Genomic DNA, 19,351 nt, shown 5'->3' with positions numbered 1-19,351 from the left:
CTTTCCAGCAGGAGGATTGGGCATCCTCCTGCCCGAGATTACCAGTTTGGGGGAGGGGGGTCCCAGGGGGGTTCCGGCAGGAGAACTGTGCATCCTCCTGTCGGCGATGGGACAGGCGGCCGCAACCGCGGCCGCTATACTTATTGCAGCAGGGAGATCCCTTGCTGCCATAAGTATAGCGGCCGCGTCTAATTTAACCCGATTCTCTAACCGGCGTCTGTACCATGGACGCCGGTTACAGAATCGGGGTTTAGTGTAGGACCGATTCTGTATAGGATACCTCTCCTGGGCGTCCTATACAGAATCAGGGCCAAAGAGATCATCTGTTTGTAAAGCTAATGTTACAGACTTCCAGACTTTTCTCTCCCTGTGACTGAGGAAAGATCCTGGATCTTTTTACTAACTACCCGGTAACACCCCAGACCCAACCACATGGGTGTTTCTGGGGCAAATCATTATATTTAATTCATTTTCATTAATTTTTAGAACTAAATAGTTGAATAAATATGATTGTCTTTCAGTATTTCATAAAGTATGCCCTAATTTAGACCACAAGAAAAAAGCTAAGTACAAGCTAATATAAAGAATACTTTATGAAATAGTGAAAGACATATGAAATAGCGAAAGACAATCATATTTATTCAATTATTTAGTTCTAAAAATTAATGCAAATGGATTAAATATATTTATAATAAGAATTTTTGTGATCTGATGATGAGCTGACACTTAAAGCTTAGGGTAATGAAATCATTTGAACTATAAGTAGTGTTTCTGAGGATCGTATAAACTTATAAACCTGTAAACTTTATAAAGGGGCTATATTTATAGGGATTTTAAAAGGTTTCTTTCCCTATTTTTGTAATTATCAGTGAATATAGTGTGACACAGATATGTGCCCTACTGGTCTATTAGGCATTTTGCAAGAAAAGCTGCAGCATTCTAGATTTGGAAATAGCCCAATAGCAACTCACCGCATTCCAGTGCATTTCCCAAGCTCACTTTTCACCCTGTTTGCGATGGGAAAACTGCAATGTCGAAACAACCCGAAAGGACTCCAGAATCAAATTTATGGGCGGCAGTGGTTTTGTTCTTAGAAAATGTCAACATCTTCTCTTAGGGAAATATTTTTCTTCCCTGGGGTTTTGGTCTGCCATTGTTGTGAAACCAAATCAAACCAGCAATTGTTCCTTACAAAAGAGTTATCTTCCTCTTGGGTTCTGTGGCTTGTCGAGGCATTTTTGTAAGTTGTGTTTGCTTTATAAAAGTACTTCTGAACTTTCTCGACTGTTCTCAAATACAGCGAAAGAGCAGTAGGAAAAACGGGAATAGAATGGCATGGCATTTTTGTTGACCAAAAAAACTGGGAAAACTCTAATTCCAAATTTCCTTTCATGCAACAGAGAAGTAGCTTCTGAAAATGAGGAAGGATTGTTTTCTGATTTTTTTTTTTTTTTAAATAACAGTCCCATTCTCATACTTACCCTACTGAATGCTGCTTGTTACAAGAATACTTAGCAGTGTTATAACAAAAAGGTCTTTTAAAGTATAATTCAGCTAATAAAGGGTTCAAAGATGCAAAGCAAAGTATTGTGGTTGGCCTATTAGTTCACTTGCATAAGTAGAAGTAAGAATCAACCAAGAACGTTGTAGCTGATCCTTTTTTAATGGACTAATTTAAGACATACGAGGGGCCACTGCAAAGTTCTCAGCCCAGCCAACAAAGTTGGGGCAATCTCCACTGGGGGCTATACACTTAGGCCTGGATTCTCTGTAGAGCGCCAAAATCGGTGGCCGCCTAAAATGCAGCCGCCAATTGCCGAACAGAGATTCACGCCTCTGGGAAAGATAGATGCCGGAAATGTAGGCTAGGGTTTTCCAGGCCTACAGTTCCAGCACCTCTCTTCGTTGTGAATCACACCTGCATGGTTCATAGACAGTGGAGCGCAAGACGTCAGTGCGCTGACAATCCAATGCCGACAATTCGGCGCAAGACAGAAGCACGCGGGGGAAAAAATAATTTTTAAAGAGCTCCGATGGGGGGTTTGGGGTGGAGACCCCCCCCCCACTTTATTGGTTAGTGTTCGCGCTGCTGTTGGAGGGGGATTCGGGGGGTTGGAAACCTCCATTATAGCGAAAACGGAACTTTTTCTGATTTTTTGGGGGGGAAGTTCCGTTTTCTCTATATTGTGGGTGGTTTCACCCCCCCACACACACTCCCGCAACAGCAGCATGAACACTAACCAATAAAGTGGGGGGGTTGCCACCCCAAACCCCCAGTCGGAGCTCTTTAAAAATTATTTTTTCCCCCGCGCGCTTCTGTCTTCTGCCGAATTGTCTGCGCTGGATTGTCGGCGCGCTGGCGTCTGGCGCGTGATTATCTCATCACCCACCTGCATAGATTGCCTAACGCCACTTCTAGCATTAGCCACGCGCCCAGAGGAATTAAGTGGTATAAAGCACCTACAGAGGTGTGATTCCAGTGTCGAGTTTTCAAGCGCCAGTAGGCACCTTGAAACTCAGTTAAAAACGTCTTTTAAACAGTGGATTTTTTTCCTGAGCTTGGGCGCCTACCGGCACCTAAGAAATTGGTGCCAATTAGACAATCCAGTCCTTAGTCCAATGGTTTTCTACTTTTTTCATTCTATTGTAAAAATAAGGAATGAAAAAAAGTGGAAAATCGCTGGACTAAATATATAGCCCTTGATACAGACTGCCCCAACTTTGCCGGCTGGGCCAAGACCTTTTCAGCGGCCCCTCGTATGTGACTAATTTTCAAAAGTCATTGTGCCTTCAGCAGGTCGCTTTGGCCTGGGGAAGGGACCAGATGAAAGGCGGATTGCCTTGCAAAAATCTAGTCAGGTAAATCCAATAAAAAGGTATCACCTACAGTTTGTTGGCGATTATCTCTGTAAGATATGACGCAAGACTTGGTACTATAGGGCCATCTTATTGATTAGGATTTATTAACTGTCAGTTTGTGCACTCAGGGCCTGATTCTATATACAGCGTCTAAAACATTGGTGCTGACTAGAACTGCGCTTAGCGTGATTCTATAAGGTCCTTGTACCTTTTATAGAATTGCATTTAGCACCTGTGTGCATCACATAACTTAGGCACAGGCACAGCTAAAACCAGGCCTAAATGCCTGCACCTAAGTTATGCACACATTGGGCGTATTCCATAACAATGGGCCTAACTTTTAGGAGTGCCCACGATCCATCCCTGGCCATGCCACCTTTTCAAATTCATGCACTGCAACTGGCGCATACTTTTTATAGACTCAAGTTTTCTGAGTTGTGTGCAAAATTTTTAATTAGTGCCAATTAATGTCAATTGCAGGGTGTCACGTATTGAGGCCAATTTATCAATTAAGTTGTACATACAACAGTTGCACACACCAATGTGTGCACTTGACCTTAGATGCCACATACAGCATTTGGGGGTTACCACATAATGGGCAGTAAGTGCATAGGCTGTGTTGCAATTGTTAGGGATACTCCCAGTATATCCGCTGCAGTTACTGTCCAAAATGTTCTTACTGTGCATTAAGACTGTTTGTAATTAGCATGACTGTACTTGCCGCCTCCTCTTCAAAAGGTGGTAAATGCGCCTGCACATGCTTCCATTTTATAAGCAATAGCAAAACAGCCTCTTCCACAAAGACATTTCTCATCAACTGAGGTAAAGGAAGAGATTTCCGAGTACAAACACATCAGTGCTGCCATCTGTTGATGAATTGTGGAAGTGGAGGCATTACTTTTCATTTCATCCTTCATAAATGTCTGGTCCCCAGAGAACTAAAAGTAGTTCTAGAGAATGTTGTAATTGTAAAATGAGATTTTGATAAACATTGTATTTTATATTAGTTATTTAAATATTTGTTACTCCTTTTATACCAAAATCATCATAAATCTCTTGCCAAAACCAAGCAGAGCTGTGTTTTCTCACTTCTCGGTTCTGTGTCAGTTTAATGCTAGGTTCTGTTCAACTTCATCCTCTCATGCCATGGATGATGTAATTCAGACTGAAGGAAACAAAAAGAACAGTTTTCTATCTATCTGTTCCTTTTTATCACTTCTGATTATAAGTAAACTGATTTGTGTGTTGCATTTAAGTTTGTTTTTCATTACATGCAGTTAATTCTTTCATGATATTAAAATCCTGGTTTACAATTCCAGATGTCTCTTATTTTGTTTGACTACATTATATAATTTTTTTTTTTTTTTTTGTTCCTGGGTAATAAGGCGGAAATTTTATAACCAGCGCATAAATTTAGGTGTCACTGGGCACTCTGCCAGTGGTCAGGGTTGAAGCACCTACCGCACCTAAATAAAAGGAGATCGAAATGGCTGCTGGAATCACAGCTAGGAGGCTGCGGAACGCCAAAGCAGGTGTGGCATTAGGCAATCTAAAGTGGCTACCCAGCCGCGAATCACGCCAAGATAGGCGACTGAAATGTTGGCCTGGAAAACCCTGGCCTATATTTCAGCCACCAATCTTTGCCTAGACCATGGCAGCTGATCGCGGCAGGGAAATTTCCCCCTCCCCCATCAGCTGAGCATCAGGGATTCCCCAAAACCGCGATTCTGTAACCGGCACCCAAGTTCTGGGCGCCGGTTACAGAATTGCAGCTTTGGGGAGTCCCTGCCACTCAGTTGATGGGGAGGGGAGGAATCCCCCTGCAGCTCTCGGTTGCGGCAGTCTAGCAGCCAAGATAAGCAGCTGAAATGTAGGCCTGGGTTTTCTGGGCCTACATTTCAGCCGCCTATCTTGGCGCGATTCTATAACCGGTGCCCTGGAACGATTGACACGCCATTGGCGGCCACTTTTAAGGCGGCCACCGACTTTTGTGGCATAGGCAATTAAGAAAAAACAGTTAGGATCGGATTCTGTAACTGGCACCCAAGTATAGAAAATTTTTATTTTATTTTATTTTCTATACCATTCTCCCAGGGGAGCTCAGAATGGTTTACATGCATTTATTCAGGTACTCAAGCTGTTTTCCCTCTCTGTCCCGGCGGGCTCACAATCTATCTAACGTACCTGGGGCAATGGGGGGATTAAGTGACTTGCCCAGGGTCATAAGGAGCAGTGTGGGTTTGAACCCACAAGCTCAGGCTGCTGAGGCTGTAGCTTTAACCACTTTGCCACACTCGCCACGCTACCATTCCCCTCAAACATTGCTTTTGTGACAAGGACATTGATATTTTGAAATGTACCTTTTTTTGCAGAATATTCCAGATTGATTCCAAGCTAAGTAAACTTAGGGGGCCTTTTACTAAAGCATGGTAAGGTATTGCTGTGTGACATACAATACTGCAGACTTGCCACTGCAGTAGGTCATCGGAGACTTCAAAATGGTCTCCAAGGTGGTCTCCAAGGTGGTTTTAACTAGTTTCCCTGCTATTAGAGGTTGTAAACTGAAAAAACACCATGAACATCTCCTCTCACACCAAGCAGCATTATGGGGTAAAGACCTAGAACAATTGCTCTCCCCCACCACTTACATGGAATTCAGGAAGCGCCTAAAGACATATCTGTTCCTGTTGTATCTAGACAACTGACCCGTACTTCTCCCTCTCCTTAATATCGGTTTTCTAGACTTTTTACCCTCTCTCGCTCTCTTCTCCTATGTTCAATCATTTTGTACCTTCTCTTAATCTTTTGTAAACCGCATAGAACTTCACGGTATTGCGGTATATAAACTGTTATTATTATTATTACTATCTCTGCCTTTGGGACAGCAGGGACAAACTACCAAAGATGGGACTGGAGTGCAAGAAATTTCCCACAAAGCTGACTAGGAAGGAGAAAGCAATTTGGAACAGCTTTGTTGGAGTGTTCTGGGGCTTCCTGGGAAACTAGTCTAGTCCAAACCCCTTTTTGATACACAGAATGTAGGGAGGAAAAAGACCTCAGAGACTTTTAAAGGCAACACTGCATATATTTAGCAAACGCAGCAGGTCATGTCTCGATCATGGGTCAAAAAAACTCCCAGATTGATTTTTTTTGTTTTCACTCTGTGTTTATATTTTTAATTTTTTAATTAGTTTTAAAACAAAGATAGTGCTAAACTTTTCAGTGATTGCATTTTTCTTGGTCCAGACGAATGAGTAACGCCACTCTCTGACGCAAGCACCGACTTTCAATTCCTACGAGGCCCTCGTTTCACCATCATAACGAGGCTTCTTCAGAAGGTTTCAAAAAAAATGGTGCCCCTGCCTAGTCAAGCACTACAGCACTTTCCCTGAAGAAACCTCGTTATGATGGTGAAACGAGGACCTCGCAGTAATTGAAAGTCAGTGACAATACCTATTGCATTTGCTAAATATAAGCAGTGTTGCCTTTAAAGGTCTCTGAGATCTTATTTCTCCCTACATTCTGTGTTTCAAAAAGGGGATTACTTCCAACAAGGGTGTTTGTTAGGAGTAGACTAGTTATACAGTAAAACCTATTTGCACTGTTTATTTGTACTTAAGCATTATTCCCTAACTGTCCTGGTGGGCTCCCACTTTACCTAATGTACCTGGGGCAATGAGGATTAAGTGACTTGCCCAGGATCACAAGGAGCAGTGTGGGATAAAAACTCAATGCCCAACAATATGATACACGACCTACTCCTACTGGAGCACTGGTCTAGGACCTGGCAACTGAGTTCAATGCCAAAAAATGCAAAGTCATGCACCTTGGCAACCAGAATCCATGCAAGACTTACACCCTTAATGGCGAGATCCTAGCAAGGACTGTAGCAGAACGGGACTTAGGGGTAATCATCAGTGAAGACATGAAGACTGCCAATCAAGTGGAGCAAGCTTCATCTAAGGCTAGACAAATCATAGGGTGTATACGTAGGAGTTTCGTCAGCTGTAAGCCTGAAGTCATTATGCCATTATATAGATCCATGGTGAGACCCCATCTGGAATACTGTGTACAATTCTGGAGGCCTCATCACCGCAAGGATGTGCTGAGACTTGAGTCGGTCCAGCGAAAGGCCACCTGGATGGTCTCGGGACTCAAGGATCTTCCGTACGAGGAACGGCTGGATAAACTGCAGCTATACTCACTCGAAGAACGCAGAGAGAGGGGAGACATGATCGAGACGTTCAAATATCTCACGGGCCGTATCGAGGTGGATGAAGATATCTTCTTTCTCAAAGGTCCAACGGCAACAAGAGGGCATCCGTGGAAAATCAGGGACGGGAAACTGCATGGTGACACCAGGAAATACTTTTTCACCGAAAGAGTGGTTGATCGCTGGAATAGTCTTCCACTTCAGGTGATCGAGGCAAGCAGCGTGCCTGATTTTAAGACAAAATGGGATCATCACGTGGGATCTCTTCACAGAGAAAAGTAGGGGAGGGTCATTAGGGTGGGCAGACTAGATGGGCCGTGGCCCTTATCTGCCGTCTATTTCTATGTTTCTATGATTTGAATCCACAACCTCAGGGTGTACAGTGCTGTGTACATCTAGCAGCACTATAGAAATACTAAGTAGTAAGACTTGAATATAAACCAAGACCTGCCCAAAAATCTAGGTTTATATTCTAGTATATACAGTATTTTCTTATTTAAGCATTCATATGTCCCACAAATATATAATATATAACATACATAAAAAGATAGTTTCTCTTCATTGTAAACCGCCTAGAAGTCGCAAGATTGTGGCGGTATATAAGAATAAAGTTATTATTATTATTATTATACAGAATGACATGCAGACAAAAAAACTCAAAACAATGCTATTAATTGAAAATTCCATCCTAGATTATAAAAAGTCTCTGGTTGATACTCAAAATGATTTAACTAGCTAGAAATAGCCCCTGACCAGTTAAATCTCTTGGTCGGGGCTATCCACTAATTTTCAGCTGCACCTTTCTCCCCCCCCCCCCCTCCCCCCTTTATCAAGCTGTGCTAGAGGTTATTAGCATGGGATGGCAAGGTAAGTATTCATGAGCATCAGAGCATTTACGTCGCCAGTTCGCACTAAAAACCTCTAACACAGCTTTCTAAAGGGGCCCTTAACCAGTTAGTGCTGCTGTAAATGACCGAAAACCAGCTATTGGGTGTGGGGGGTGGGGGGTGTTCCAGGAGCAGAGTCAACACGTGGCTGGTTCATTGCCAATATTCAACACTTAACTAGCCAGAGTGGTGGCATAAAAGGGACCACATAAAACCCAGTCCTATCTTTATAAGTTTCAAGTTTCATAAAATTTTTGATTAATCGCTTAATCATATTTCTAAACGATGAACATTTTTAAAATTACAATATTTGGGGCACAATACAACACTTTACAATATTTTACATCCGAGCGGATTAAAAAACAGACATTATAAACCATGGACAAGTGGGAAAAGGAGAATGAAATACAAAATCATTAAAGAAAAGTAAGACAATCAGGGAGTAAAACAAAAGGTAGGGAAAACAATAGTCATAAAATTAAACAATGGAAATAAAAATTTGACCAGCGGACTGCTAACTAATTATCAAAAGCATCTTTAAAAAGAAAAGTTTTTAAATTACTCCTAAACTTCTCCAGATTGCGTTCTTCCCTTAAATAAATAGGGAGAGAATTCCAAATTTGAGGTGCAGTAACAGAAAAAATAAATTGCCGTCTTGTATTAATAATCCTAAGAGAAGGTAACCCTTGGCTTGGTAAGTGCTGAATATTGACTTAACCACCAAAACGGGATTATTCAATGCTGATGCCCGAACAAGGCCTGATATTGAATATCCTGGAATAATGCCAAGGGCGCCCAGCACAATGCTCCTCAGTGCAGACGGAATATTGACCTCTCTGTGCATTACTAATTCTGAGGGGAAAAAAACTTGCTGCCAAACAGACGTCTTTGTCCATGAATTTTGAGGGCTCATAATTTGGGCACTTCAGTTAGTAACATGGCTGTTCATTTTTAGACGTTCTCACGTATTTTCAAACAGGACGTGTTTCCTGTTCGAAATGGCTGTGAGATAGACATTTCTTTGGACATGAGCAGGACGCCCCAATTCTGACTTTACCGTCCTTTTGAAAATGTCCCTCAGAGGTGTTAACTCGGTGAATCCCCAGCTCTATAGCCCTGATTTTTTGTAATTTTTTGTTTACTTTATGCTTGATGCAGTTTTATTTGTTGAATAGGCAGCCTAGTCCTTTCCAATTCTTCTGCAAATCATTAAAAACTTTTTTATTTGTTAAACACTTTGAAAATTAATCCCCTTGTAATTTTAGCATATCTTTCTTAATTATTGTTCACCGAGTCAGAGCTTCCTCTGGTTGATGACCCAGTACATAAAGGTAACATAAGAACATAAGCAATGCCTCCGCTGGGTCAGACCTGAGGTCCATCGTGCTCAGCAGTCCGCTCACACGGCGGCCCAACAGGTCCAGGGCCTCTACAATAATCCTCTATCTATACCCCTCTATCCCCTTTTCCAACAGGAAATTGTCCAATCCTTTCTTGAACCCCAGTACCGTACTCTGCCCTATTACGCTCTCTGCAAGCGCATTCCAGGTGTCCAACACACGTTGGGTAAAGAAGAACTTCCTAGCATTCGTTTTGAATCTGTCCACTTTCAACTTTTCCAAGTGTCCTCTTGTTCTTTTATTATTTGAAAGTTTGAAGAATCTGTCCCTCTCTACTCTCTCTATGCCCTTCATGATCTTGTAAGTCTCTATCATATCCCCTCTAAGTCTCCTCTTCTCCAGGGAAAAGAGTCCCAGTTTCTCCAATCTTTCTCTATCTCTCTCTCTTTCTCTCTCTCTCTTTATATCTCTCTCTTTCTCTATTTCTATCTCTCCCTTTCTCTCTCTCTCTCTTTCTTTCTAGCTCTCTCTCTATATATTTCTCTCTGTCTCCCTTTCTCTCTCTCTTTCTGTCCCTCTTCACTCTCTCTATGCCCTTCATGATCTTGTAAGTCTCTATCATATCCCCTCTAAGTCTCCTCTTCTCCAGGGAAAAGAGTCCCAATTTCTCCAATCTTTCTCTATCTATCTCTCTCTATTTCTGTCTCTCTCCCTTTCTTTCTATCTCTCTCTCTCTCTGTCTTCCTTTCTCTCTCTCTTTCTGTCCCTCTCTACTCTCTCTATGCCCTTCATGATCCTGTAAGTCTCTATCATATCCCCTCTAAGTCTCCTCTTCTCCAGGGAAAAGAGACCCAGTTTCTCCAATCTCTCAGCGTAGGAAATGTTTTCCATCCCTTTTATAAGACGTGTCGCTCTCCTCTGAACCCTCTCGAGTAACACCATATCCTTCTTAAGGTACGGCGACCAATATTAAACGCAGTACTCCAGTTTTAGTTTAGTTTGGTTCAGCCTGCTCAACCAGTCAAACCGCATTAAAAAAAAGTTTTTTAAAAACCCAGACCCCCAAAACTCAGGACTCTTGGGCTGAGGATTCTCCGAACCCCTTGACAGTACTGATCTGAATTTGATTGGCTGAGCAGCATCTGCTTGTTGCCTGCTCGACCAATCAAATTCAGAGCAATGCCCTCAGAGCACAGGTGTCAAAGTCCCTCCTCAAGGGCCTCAATCCAGTCAGGTTTTCAAGATTTCCCCAATGAATATGCATGAGATCTATTTGCATGCATCACTTTCATTGTATGCTAATAGATCTCATGCATATTCATTGGGGAAATCCTAAAAACCGGACTGGATTGCGGCCCTCGGGGAGGGACTTTGACACCCCTGCCTCAGAGCCTTTAGGGGGGGTGGGGTGAAGGCCCTGACTGCACACTGCTGGTAATTCCCCCACCTTCTTGACTAGATTGTAAGCTCTATTCAGCAGGGACTGTCTTTTCTATGTTTTGATGCACAGCGCTGCGTAGGTCTAGTATAGAGGTCTGCACGGGAATGGGAATTGCGGGAATCCTGTGGGTCCCGTGGGGGTCCCGCGGGAATCCCCCCATAACCCACGGGACTCCCGTGGGGACCCCCCTCTGGCCACAGGACTCCCACGGGGACCCCCTTCTAGCCAACAGGACTTCCACAGGGATGGAAGGCTTTGGAAGAAGTGTTCGTCCATATAATATAATGGACACGTCAGCCTTAGTAAAAGAGGGGGTTTATAAGTTAATTACCTGAACAGAAAACAAAAAAAGGGTTCCACCAAAGAGATTCCACAAGGAAAACACCAAAAGAAACTGTGGAATTTATGATCCTATCAGAAGTAATTGCTGCTTTTTGGGGGGATGGGCAGGGATGGAGGTAATTCCTTGCAGGGATGGGTGGGGACGGAGAGGATCCTGACGGGGACGGGTGTGGACGGAGAGGATTCTGGCGGGGATGGGTGGGGACGGAGAGGATCCTGATGGGGACGGGTGTGGACGGAGAGGATTCTGGCGGGGATGGGTGGGGACGGAGAGGATCCTGATGGGGACGGGTGTGGACGGAGAGGATTCTGGCGGGGATGGGTGGGGACGGAGAGGATCCTGATGGGGACGGGTGTGGACGGAGAGGATTCTGGCGGGGATGGGTGGGGACAGAGAGGATTCTGGCGGGGATGGGTGGGGACGGAGAGGATCCTGACGGGGACGGGTGTGGACGGAGAGGATCCTGACGGGGATGGGTGGGGACGGAGAGGATTCTGGCGGGGATGGGTGGGGACGGAGAGGATTCTGGCGGGGATGGGTGGGGACGGAGAGGATCCTGATGGGGACGGGCGGGGATGGGTGGGATTTCTGTCCCCGCGCAACTCTCTAGTCTAGTAGTGCTGTAGAAATGATTAGTAGTAGTTGTAAATTCCCAGTTACAGAGGTTTTAACAGTTTCAGTCTTCTGTGAATACATTGCTACTGTAACTGGATTATAGTGTTGACGTTAACAGGTAAAAAGGTTGTGTTGCTGGTTACTCTGGAAAGCCATTAGCAAACAGTGAGGTGGCCAAATCAAGCTTAAGAAATCATTTGGTAAACAAGTCTTTTATAGGTGCCTTTTAGCAGTTAAACTTTAACTTACTGGAAGGTATGCGAGATTAGGTAAAAGAAAAGGTGACTTTACCCTAACAACACATCCTGCCAAGTATTATATAATTGTTTTCCTTAGTGAAAAAAATGAACAAACTGTTGCAAAATTGCAGGTACAAGACAATCTTGGAAACCTGTGTTTTGATATTTCTAGATTTCTACATTTTAGAGCAGCGGTCTCAAACACGCGGCCCGCGGGCCGCATGTGGCTCTCCAGGTTTTATTTGCGGCCCGCAGTCTGGATGCAATCAACAGCATTTCTCTTCCCCTTTCCCTTCCTTTTGGAGCAGCAGCGTGTCTGGCCGGCTCGTTCCGTTCAAAGCCATGGGTTGGCGGCTCCTCGCGCTATCCACTCCTGCATCGGAAGCCTATCTGACGTCACAACATCAGAGAGGCTTCAGACGCAGGTGAGGATCTCGCAAGGAGCCGCCTCCCGCGGCTTTGAACGGAACAAGCTGGCCAGACACGCTGCTGCTCCACAAGGAAGAGAATGGAAGGGGAGGGGAAAGAGAAATGCTTCTGCTACATAGGAAAGGGGGACCCTAAGGAAATGCTGCTGCTGCTGAACAGGGAAAGGGAGAGGGAGAGGGAGGGAAAGGGGAAGAGAAATGCCTCTCCTGCACAGGAAAGGGGGAAGGGAAATGCTTCTGTTGCTGCTGCACCCAATTGTGGAAAGAGAGGGAAGGAAGGAGAAGGGAGAGGAGAGGAACAAGAGAAGAAGCCAAGTTCATGGGAAGGAGGGAAGGAAAGGAGATATCAGACCATGGAGGGGGAGGGAGAGATGCCAGGGCAAGGGGGAAGGGAAGGAGACAGATGCCAGACCAGGGGAAAGGAAGGAAGGAGGGAGGGAGAGAAAGGAAGGAAAGAGATGCCAGACCATGGAAATAGGACTTAAGAAGAGAGAGATAGGAAGGAAGGTAAGACATGCAAACATAGATTTTGAAAAGAAAGAAGAAAAATTGAACATTAAGTTAATGCCAAAGATGGATACTAGGCAGAAAGTGAAGACTTAGAGAAAAACAGTCAAAGGACAAGAAGGCCCTGGAAACATAGTTGAAAGCACAGAAAAATAAAGTCACCAGACAACAAAGGTAGGGAAAATGATTTTATTTTCAATATAGTGATTGAAATGTACCAGTTTTGAGAAAAAAAATATATTAAACTTTAAATGTAAGTGCTGCAGAAAAAATAGAGTACTTGGAGGGCCGCAGAAAAAATAGTTAATGTCTTATTAAAGAAATGACAATTTTGCATGAGGTAAAACTCTTTATAGTTTATATATCTTTCCTTAACTGTTAAAGGAAAGTTTTATAAACTATAAAGAGTTTTTCCTCTTGCAAAATTGTCATTTCTTTAATAAGACATTAACTATTTTTTCTGCGGCCCTCCAAGTACCTACAAATCCAAAATGTGGCCCCGCAAAGGATTTGAGTTTGAGACCACTGTTTTAGAGCGTGTCGTCCCCCCCCCCCCACCCCCCACCCCCCACATATACACACACTCTCTCTCTCCAAGAACAAATCTAGGCAAAGCTGAACAACTTTTCTTTTCCATTCACAGTTGTAAACCAGGAAGGTCAACCTCTCATTGAGGGCAAACTCAAAGAAAAGCAGGTCAGATGGAAGTTTATCAAGCGCTGGAAAACACGATACTTTACCCTGGCAGGAAATCAGCTCCTCTTTCGTAAAGGAAAATCTGTGAGTGTTCCGACAAGGTTTGGCTCTTTTTGTTCACGTTCTATCTTCTCCAGGAGTCTGAAGGCCTTTGTTAATTCCCTCTGGGGGTAATTTTGTAAGTAACGAGCTTGTAGAACAATGTTTTATGCGCTGAAGTAGTCACTGAGAAAATCACGATAGAATATTAACACACAAAAGTAAAGGCTCAGAAAACATAAAACATAGGGGTTCCTGAGATCAGCACTTCTTTATATATTTATTTTTTATACCCATTTTTATATATTAATGAAAAGAGTCACAGTGGTTCACAAATGAAATCACCATTCAAATCCTTCCCTTTCTCACCTTCCTTAATAAAGCCTTTAACATTTCCTGATTACAATTTCCCGAATTCCTGACTTATCTTGACCTAATCCATTTTTATTCTGTTAAATAAAAAACAAAAACCCACACACCTACCCCAGAATACACTATTCTGACATTATTGTGGGCAAAGCCAAGTTTGTAGTGCTTCATGAAAATAGTCCAGAATAGGGTTACCAGACGTCTGGGAAACTGCATGGGGCAGGGCTTTTTAGAGGACTGTCCGGGATCCCGGACGAACTTTCCAAAGCCCGGCATCTGTCCGGGTTTTGGAAAGCCCTGACCAGTTCCAGCCGCATCTAGAGGGCCTCAGAGCATGCGCGGATGATATCATACACCTCCACGCATCCTCCAGTGGTGCAGGCCCTCCAGACACAGCCAGAGCTGGTTGATTTTGAGCCCCATAGTGCATAGTGAAATAAGTTCCCATTACAGAGGTTTTCAGCCTTCGTTGTTTTACAAAGACAACGTTAAGTGCTTAAAGCTGTATTTACCTTGAATTTTGACTTATGTTAAATCTCATCTATATCTATTATGCCTCACTTCATGTATTTTATATTTATTTTTATACTCTGTTACCAAAAATATTTGAAGAGCGATAAGTATCATGTCATTGAACGTACCAAAACTCTCGTTGCTCAGGATTCAGTTATGAGTTTTACTGCTCATCCACTATCCGCATGCAGCCAACTGAGAAATTACATGGACTGCAGCTCTGAGTGACAGCTGCGGTCTGTGTAATACTTTCTGTACACATTGAGACTCCATAAGAATTTGGTAAATGTACAAGATCTCTGTCTCTCGCTAAACAAATAGTGAGGTGTATTGGAATGTTTCCTGTTCGCTGGGGAGCCAGCGTACAGGATTATTGCCTTAGAGGCTTAACGTTTCCTGGAATTGCTTTAGCAATGGTTTGAAAACATTTTTATTGGAAAAAAAAAAAAAAAGAATATATACATTGTTTTTTTGGTTCTGGCTGAAACCTGGTTTTTGGCAGCTAATAATGTTGAACAGTTTTCTTCTTTAGCTGTGTCATGCTTGAATGGATGTCTCTTCTTTACAAGTTTGGCTAATAAGTGTATTTTATTTTCATTCTAATCTAAACATTTTTTCTAAATATCACAGTGCTAACTTGAATGAAACTGCTGGTACAGAATTAAGATTCCCTTAGATGTAATGCAGGGGTGTCCAATGTCGGTCCTCGAGGGCCGCAGTCCAGTCGGGTTTTCAGGATTTTCTCAATGAATATGCATGAGATCTATTTGCATGCACTGCTTTCAATGCATATTCATTGGGGAAATCCTGAAAACCCGACTGGACTGCGGCCCTCGAGGACCGACATTGGACACCCCTGATGTAATTGTATTATGGTTTTTAAATTTAAATTTCCATGTTATAAACCACTTTGGTTAAACTTTACTGTTTAAAGTAAGTGGATTATAAACGTAATGTAATACATATAGTATATTGATTGAAGCTTGGTACTGTATGTAGTTGATACAAATATTTGTAGGAGATCAGACATTTTTAGTCTTTCGGTTTTTTTATTGTCTAGATCAGTGATTCCCAACCCTGTCCTGGAGGAACACCAGGCCAATCGGGTTTTCAGGCTAGCCCTAATGAATATGCATGAGAGAGATTTGCATATGATGGAAGTGATAGGCATGCAAATTTGCTTCATGCATATTCATTAGGGCTAGCCTGAAAACCCAATTGGCCTGGTGTTCCTCCAGGACAGGGTTGGGAACCACTGGTCTAGATCAGGGGTAGGGAACTCCGGTCCTCGAGAGCCATATTCCAGTCGGGTTTTCAGGATTTCCCCAATGAATATGCATGAGATCTATTTGCATGCACTACTTTCAATGCCTATTCATTGGGGAAATCCTGAAAACCCAACCAGAATACGGCTCTCGAGGACCGGAGTTCCCTACCCCTGGTCTAGATCTTCCCTTGTCCCTGAACAAATGTCTCTAAATACAAAAGAGCCTAATAAGACATGTGGAGGGGCATTTTCAATAAGACATCTAAGTCTAATTTGGACGTTTTGAAAAAAGACATCCAGAAATCCAGTAGAGAAAATGTCCATTATCAAAACCTCCAGATGTCTATCTTTTATTTTTGAAAACAATCCATGCAGACGTTTTGGTCCTTAGTACGTCTATGTTGTTTGAAAACTGCACAAAAACAAGTTTTGCAGACGTGCTCAGCTACCTGGTCTGACTGCGGCAGGAGAATCCCCATCAGCTCAGCCGGTTTCAGTGCAATCCTGCCGGCTCAGCTGATGGTGTACTTCCCTGCCAGAAGCAGCTGAATCAGCAGGGGAAAAAAATTTGTCTCTCCCTCCCTCTTTCCCTCACACCCACCAATTCCCTACACCAGGGGTAGGGAACTCCGGTCCTCGAGAGCCGTATTCCAGTCGGGTTTTCAGGATTTCCCCAAGGAATAGGCATGAGATCTAATTGTATGCACTGCTTTCAATGCATAGTCATTGGGGGAAATCCTGAAAACCCGACTGGAATACGGCTTTCGAGGACCGGAGTTCCCAACCCCTGCCCTACACCCTTCCCCCTGACAACCCCCATACCTTCGGATGACAAATCAGCAGGAGCGAAGCCCACTCCTTCCTGCCTATAGGACCACATGCTCCTATTGACAGGCCTTCCCCCTCCCAATGCATCTTGGGAAGCAGTGGAGGGGACCTAAGGCCCTTATTGGCTCAAAATCGCTATTCCAGTGGTCTTCTTATCAGTTTAGGCATCTTTGGCAAACTTACACCCTCTTTTACTGAGGTGCACTAAACGCATCCATAGACTAACATGCATGCATTAGCGTTTACCACGCACTAAATCGATTAGCACGCTAATCGGTTAGCGCACCTTAGTAAAAGAGGGCCTTAGACACAACTAAAACAGGTCTAACTCCCTACGTCTAAGTTCTGCCTAGGAAAGCTTTGGTTATTCCCTCAGGATGTCCAGGTCTAAGCTCGTCGGTGCCCACCCATAACACACCTCCCAAGATGCCCCTTTGAGAAATGGATGTACAGCGGCTTAGAAATGCTGCTGAACATCCAGAAAGTTGGTTTTGATTATCAGCACTTGGACGTCCCTGCTATTAAGACATCCAAGTTCTGACATAGGTGGGTTTTTGGACATTTGAAAGTTTTGATTATGCTCCACATTGTCTCAGGAAAGTCAATCAAGCACTGTTCCCTCGGTGATGAAATAATCACGCGCCAGATGCCAGCGCGCCGACATTCCAGCACTGACAATTCGGCGCAAGACAGAAGCGCGCGGGGGAAAAAATCATTTTTAAAGAGCTCCGACTGGGGGTTTGGGGTGGCAACCCCCCCCCACACACACACACACACTTTATTGGTTAGTGTTCACGCTGCCATTGCAGGGGGGCGTGGGGGGGTGAAACCCCCCACATTATAGAGAAAATGGAACTTTTCCCAAAAAAATCAGAAAAAGTTCAGTTTTCGCTATAATGGAGGTTTCCAACCCCCCCGAATCCCCCTCCAACAGCAGCGTGAACACTAACCAATAAAGTGGGGGGTTGCACCCTAAACACCCCCCCCCCGTCGGAGCTCTTTAAAAATTACTTTTTCCCCCACGTACTTCTGTCTTGCACCAAATTGTTGGCGCTGGATTGTTAGCACCACTGACTATGAACCGTTCCCTCTAAGCTCAGTGGGAGCCCCCCAGCTACATTGCTGTTAGTGGGGAGTGGTGTTTCAATATTGTCTTCAGTCCCTAGGGCAGTGAATCACAAATTGTGTGCTGCGGCAAGATACAAGCCTGTCACTGCTGGCACAGGTGCTGGCACCTCTCCTCCTCTCTGCCATAACCCTCCTCCCCCCAGCAATGGAGAGATTTCCAAAACCTGGCAGTTTGTACGGGCTTTGGAAGGCCCCTGAGCTCAGGACCACATCTGGAGGGCCTCTGACCTCAAAGTGACCCAGCAAGTAAAAAAAAAAAAATCTAAATAAATAAACTAATATTCTAATATTCTAAAAAGTGCTAGAATGGTTTATGAAATAATTTACGTACTTGTTTCTACCGTTTGCAGAAGGACGACTCTTATGATTGCCCTATAGAACTAAGCAAAGTGCAGAGTGTAAAGGTTGTGACCAAGAAGCGCCGGGATCGAAGCCTTCCTCGAGCATTTGAGATCTTCACGGAGAGCAAGACCTATGTTTTCAAGGCAAAAGATGAGAAAAACACGGAAGAATGGCTCCAGTGTATCAACGTGGCCATTGCACAAGCCAAGGAGCGGGAAAACAGAGAGGCTATGACATACCTGTAAAGCTGTCGTCTATTTTGCATTACACATTTCGAGTTCTGAGTTCCAGAAACTGCGATCAAGTTTACCACAGGCAAAACAAAAAAAATGTAGGCCTAATTCAAACTTCTTACATAGAGATGGAAATAAATACCAAACCTAAAACCAAATGTGACATATTTGATATGCATAACATATCTGAGAAAATGTATTCTTTCCCCCATGGAAGTGTGTACTGGAAATATTGCTTTCTCAACCCAACCTAGGAGATAGCAAACTCAACCCAACCTCGGAGATGGCATTGTACAACTATGTGGCCTTAATTAGAAAAACATAGAAAAGGGATTCGTGGGAAAGTTGATCACATTGTATTTGACTTTATTAATGAAACCAGTTTTGTAGGTTAATTCATATCTTTTGTCCCTTCTGATGTAGCCTCAGTCAAACCTCTCCCTCTGACGTTTTTCTTTCTTCTAAAATCTTGAGACTGGTGATGCCGGGGTAATATTTTGGTGACGAGTTTATCTAATGCAGTCAAAGCAAAAGAATAGATTTGGGGAAACTCGGAGTCATCAATGCATACTTTTGCCTGCAGAAAGGGAGGACAAATTTCAAATTCTAATTCAAATTTCAGGTGTTATTAGAGATTTGATTTACAGGATAACCATTCAAATGATTACTCGCAATTGGAAGATCGCCTTAGTTTTCTTTTCTGGTGGACGAGCTTATGCTTAATTTATAAGTATGAGAAAATGAATGCTGATTTGCTGGGGCATAATAAGATATTCAAATTGGTTTGGGGTCCATTGACGTCTTTTGTAGATTTGTTATAGTTGCCCTTTATCTTTATTTTCCATTGTATTGTACCCACACATCCAGAGGGGGTGAGACCGGGAGGGGGGGTGGTATATCTTTTGTTTTGGTATTATTCCTGATGGTAATGATGGAAGGGGGAGAGAATTTTTATCTTTTGTATAGATTTGATTGTTTATAAGTGCTTATTTGATTATTATTATTTGTATGTAAATTGTATTGCACTTTATGTTGGCATTAAAAACTAAATAAAATTTTAAAAA

The 19,351-nt window shown here is 43.3% G+C and overlaps 1 protein-coding gene across 3 annotated transcripts in view; it reads left to right on the top strand.

Annotated features, from left to right (window-relative positions):
- Positions 1–18,384, top strand: part of VEPH1 (ventricular zone expressed PH domain containing 1) — a 135,230-nt gene extending 116,846 nt beyond the window's left edge. For all 3 annotated transcript variants that reach the window (XM_033959270.1, XM_033959268.1, XM_033959269.1), the window contains 2 exons: positions 13,516–13,652; positions 18,063–18,384. In XM_033959270.1, coding sequence (XP_033815161.1) covers positions 13,516–13,652; positions 18,063–18,299 — 374 coding nt within the window. In that variant the 3' untranslated portion in view covers positions 18,300–18,384. The remainder of the gene's footprint in view (positions 1–13,515; positions 13,653–18,062) is intronic.
- Positions 18,385–19,351: the final 967 nt, after the last annotated feature.

This window comes from Geotrypetes seraphini, chromosome 9, assembly GCF_902459505.1.
Source record: "Geotrypetes seraphini chromosome 9, aGeoSer1.1, whole genome shotgun sequence".
Taxonomy (NCBI): domain Eukaryota; kingdom Metazoa; phylum Chordata; class Amphibia; order Gymnophiona; family Dermophiidae; genus Geotrypetes; species Geotrypetes seraphini.
This window is presented reverse-complemented; position numbering and strand designations above follow the sequence as displayed.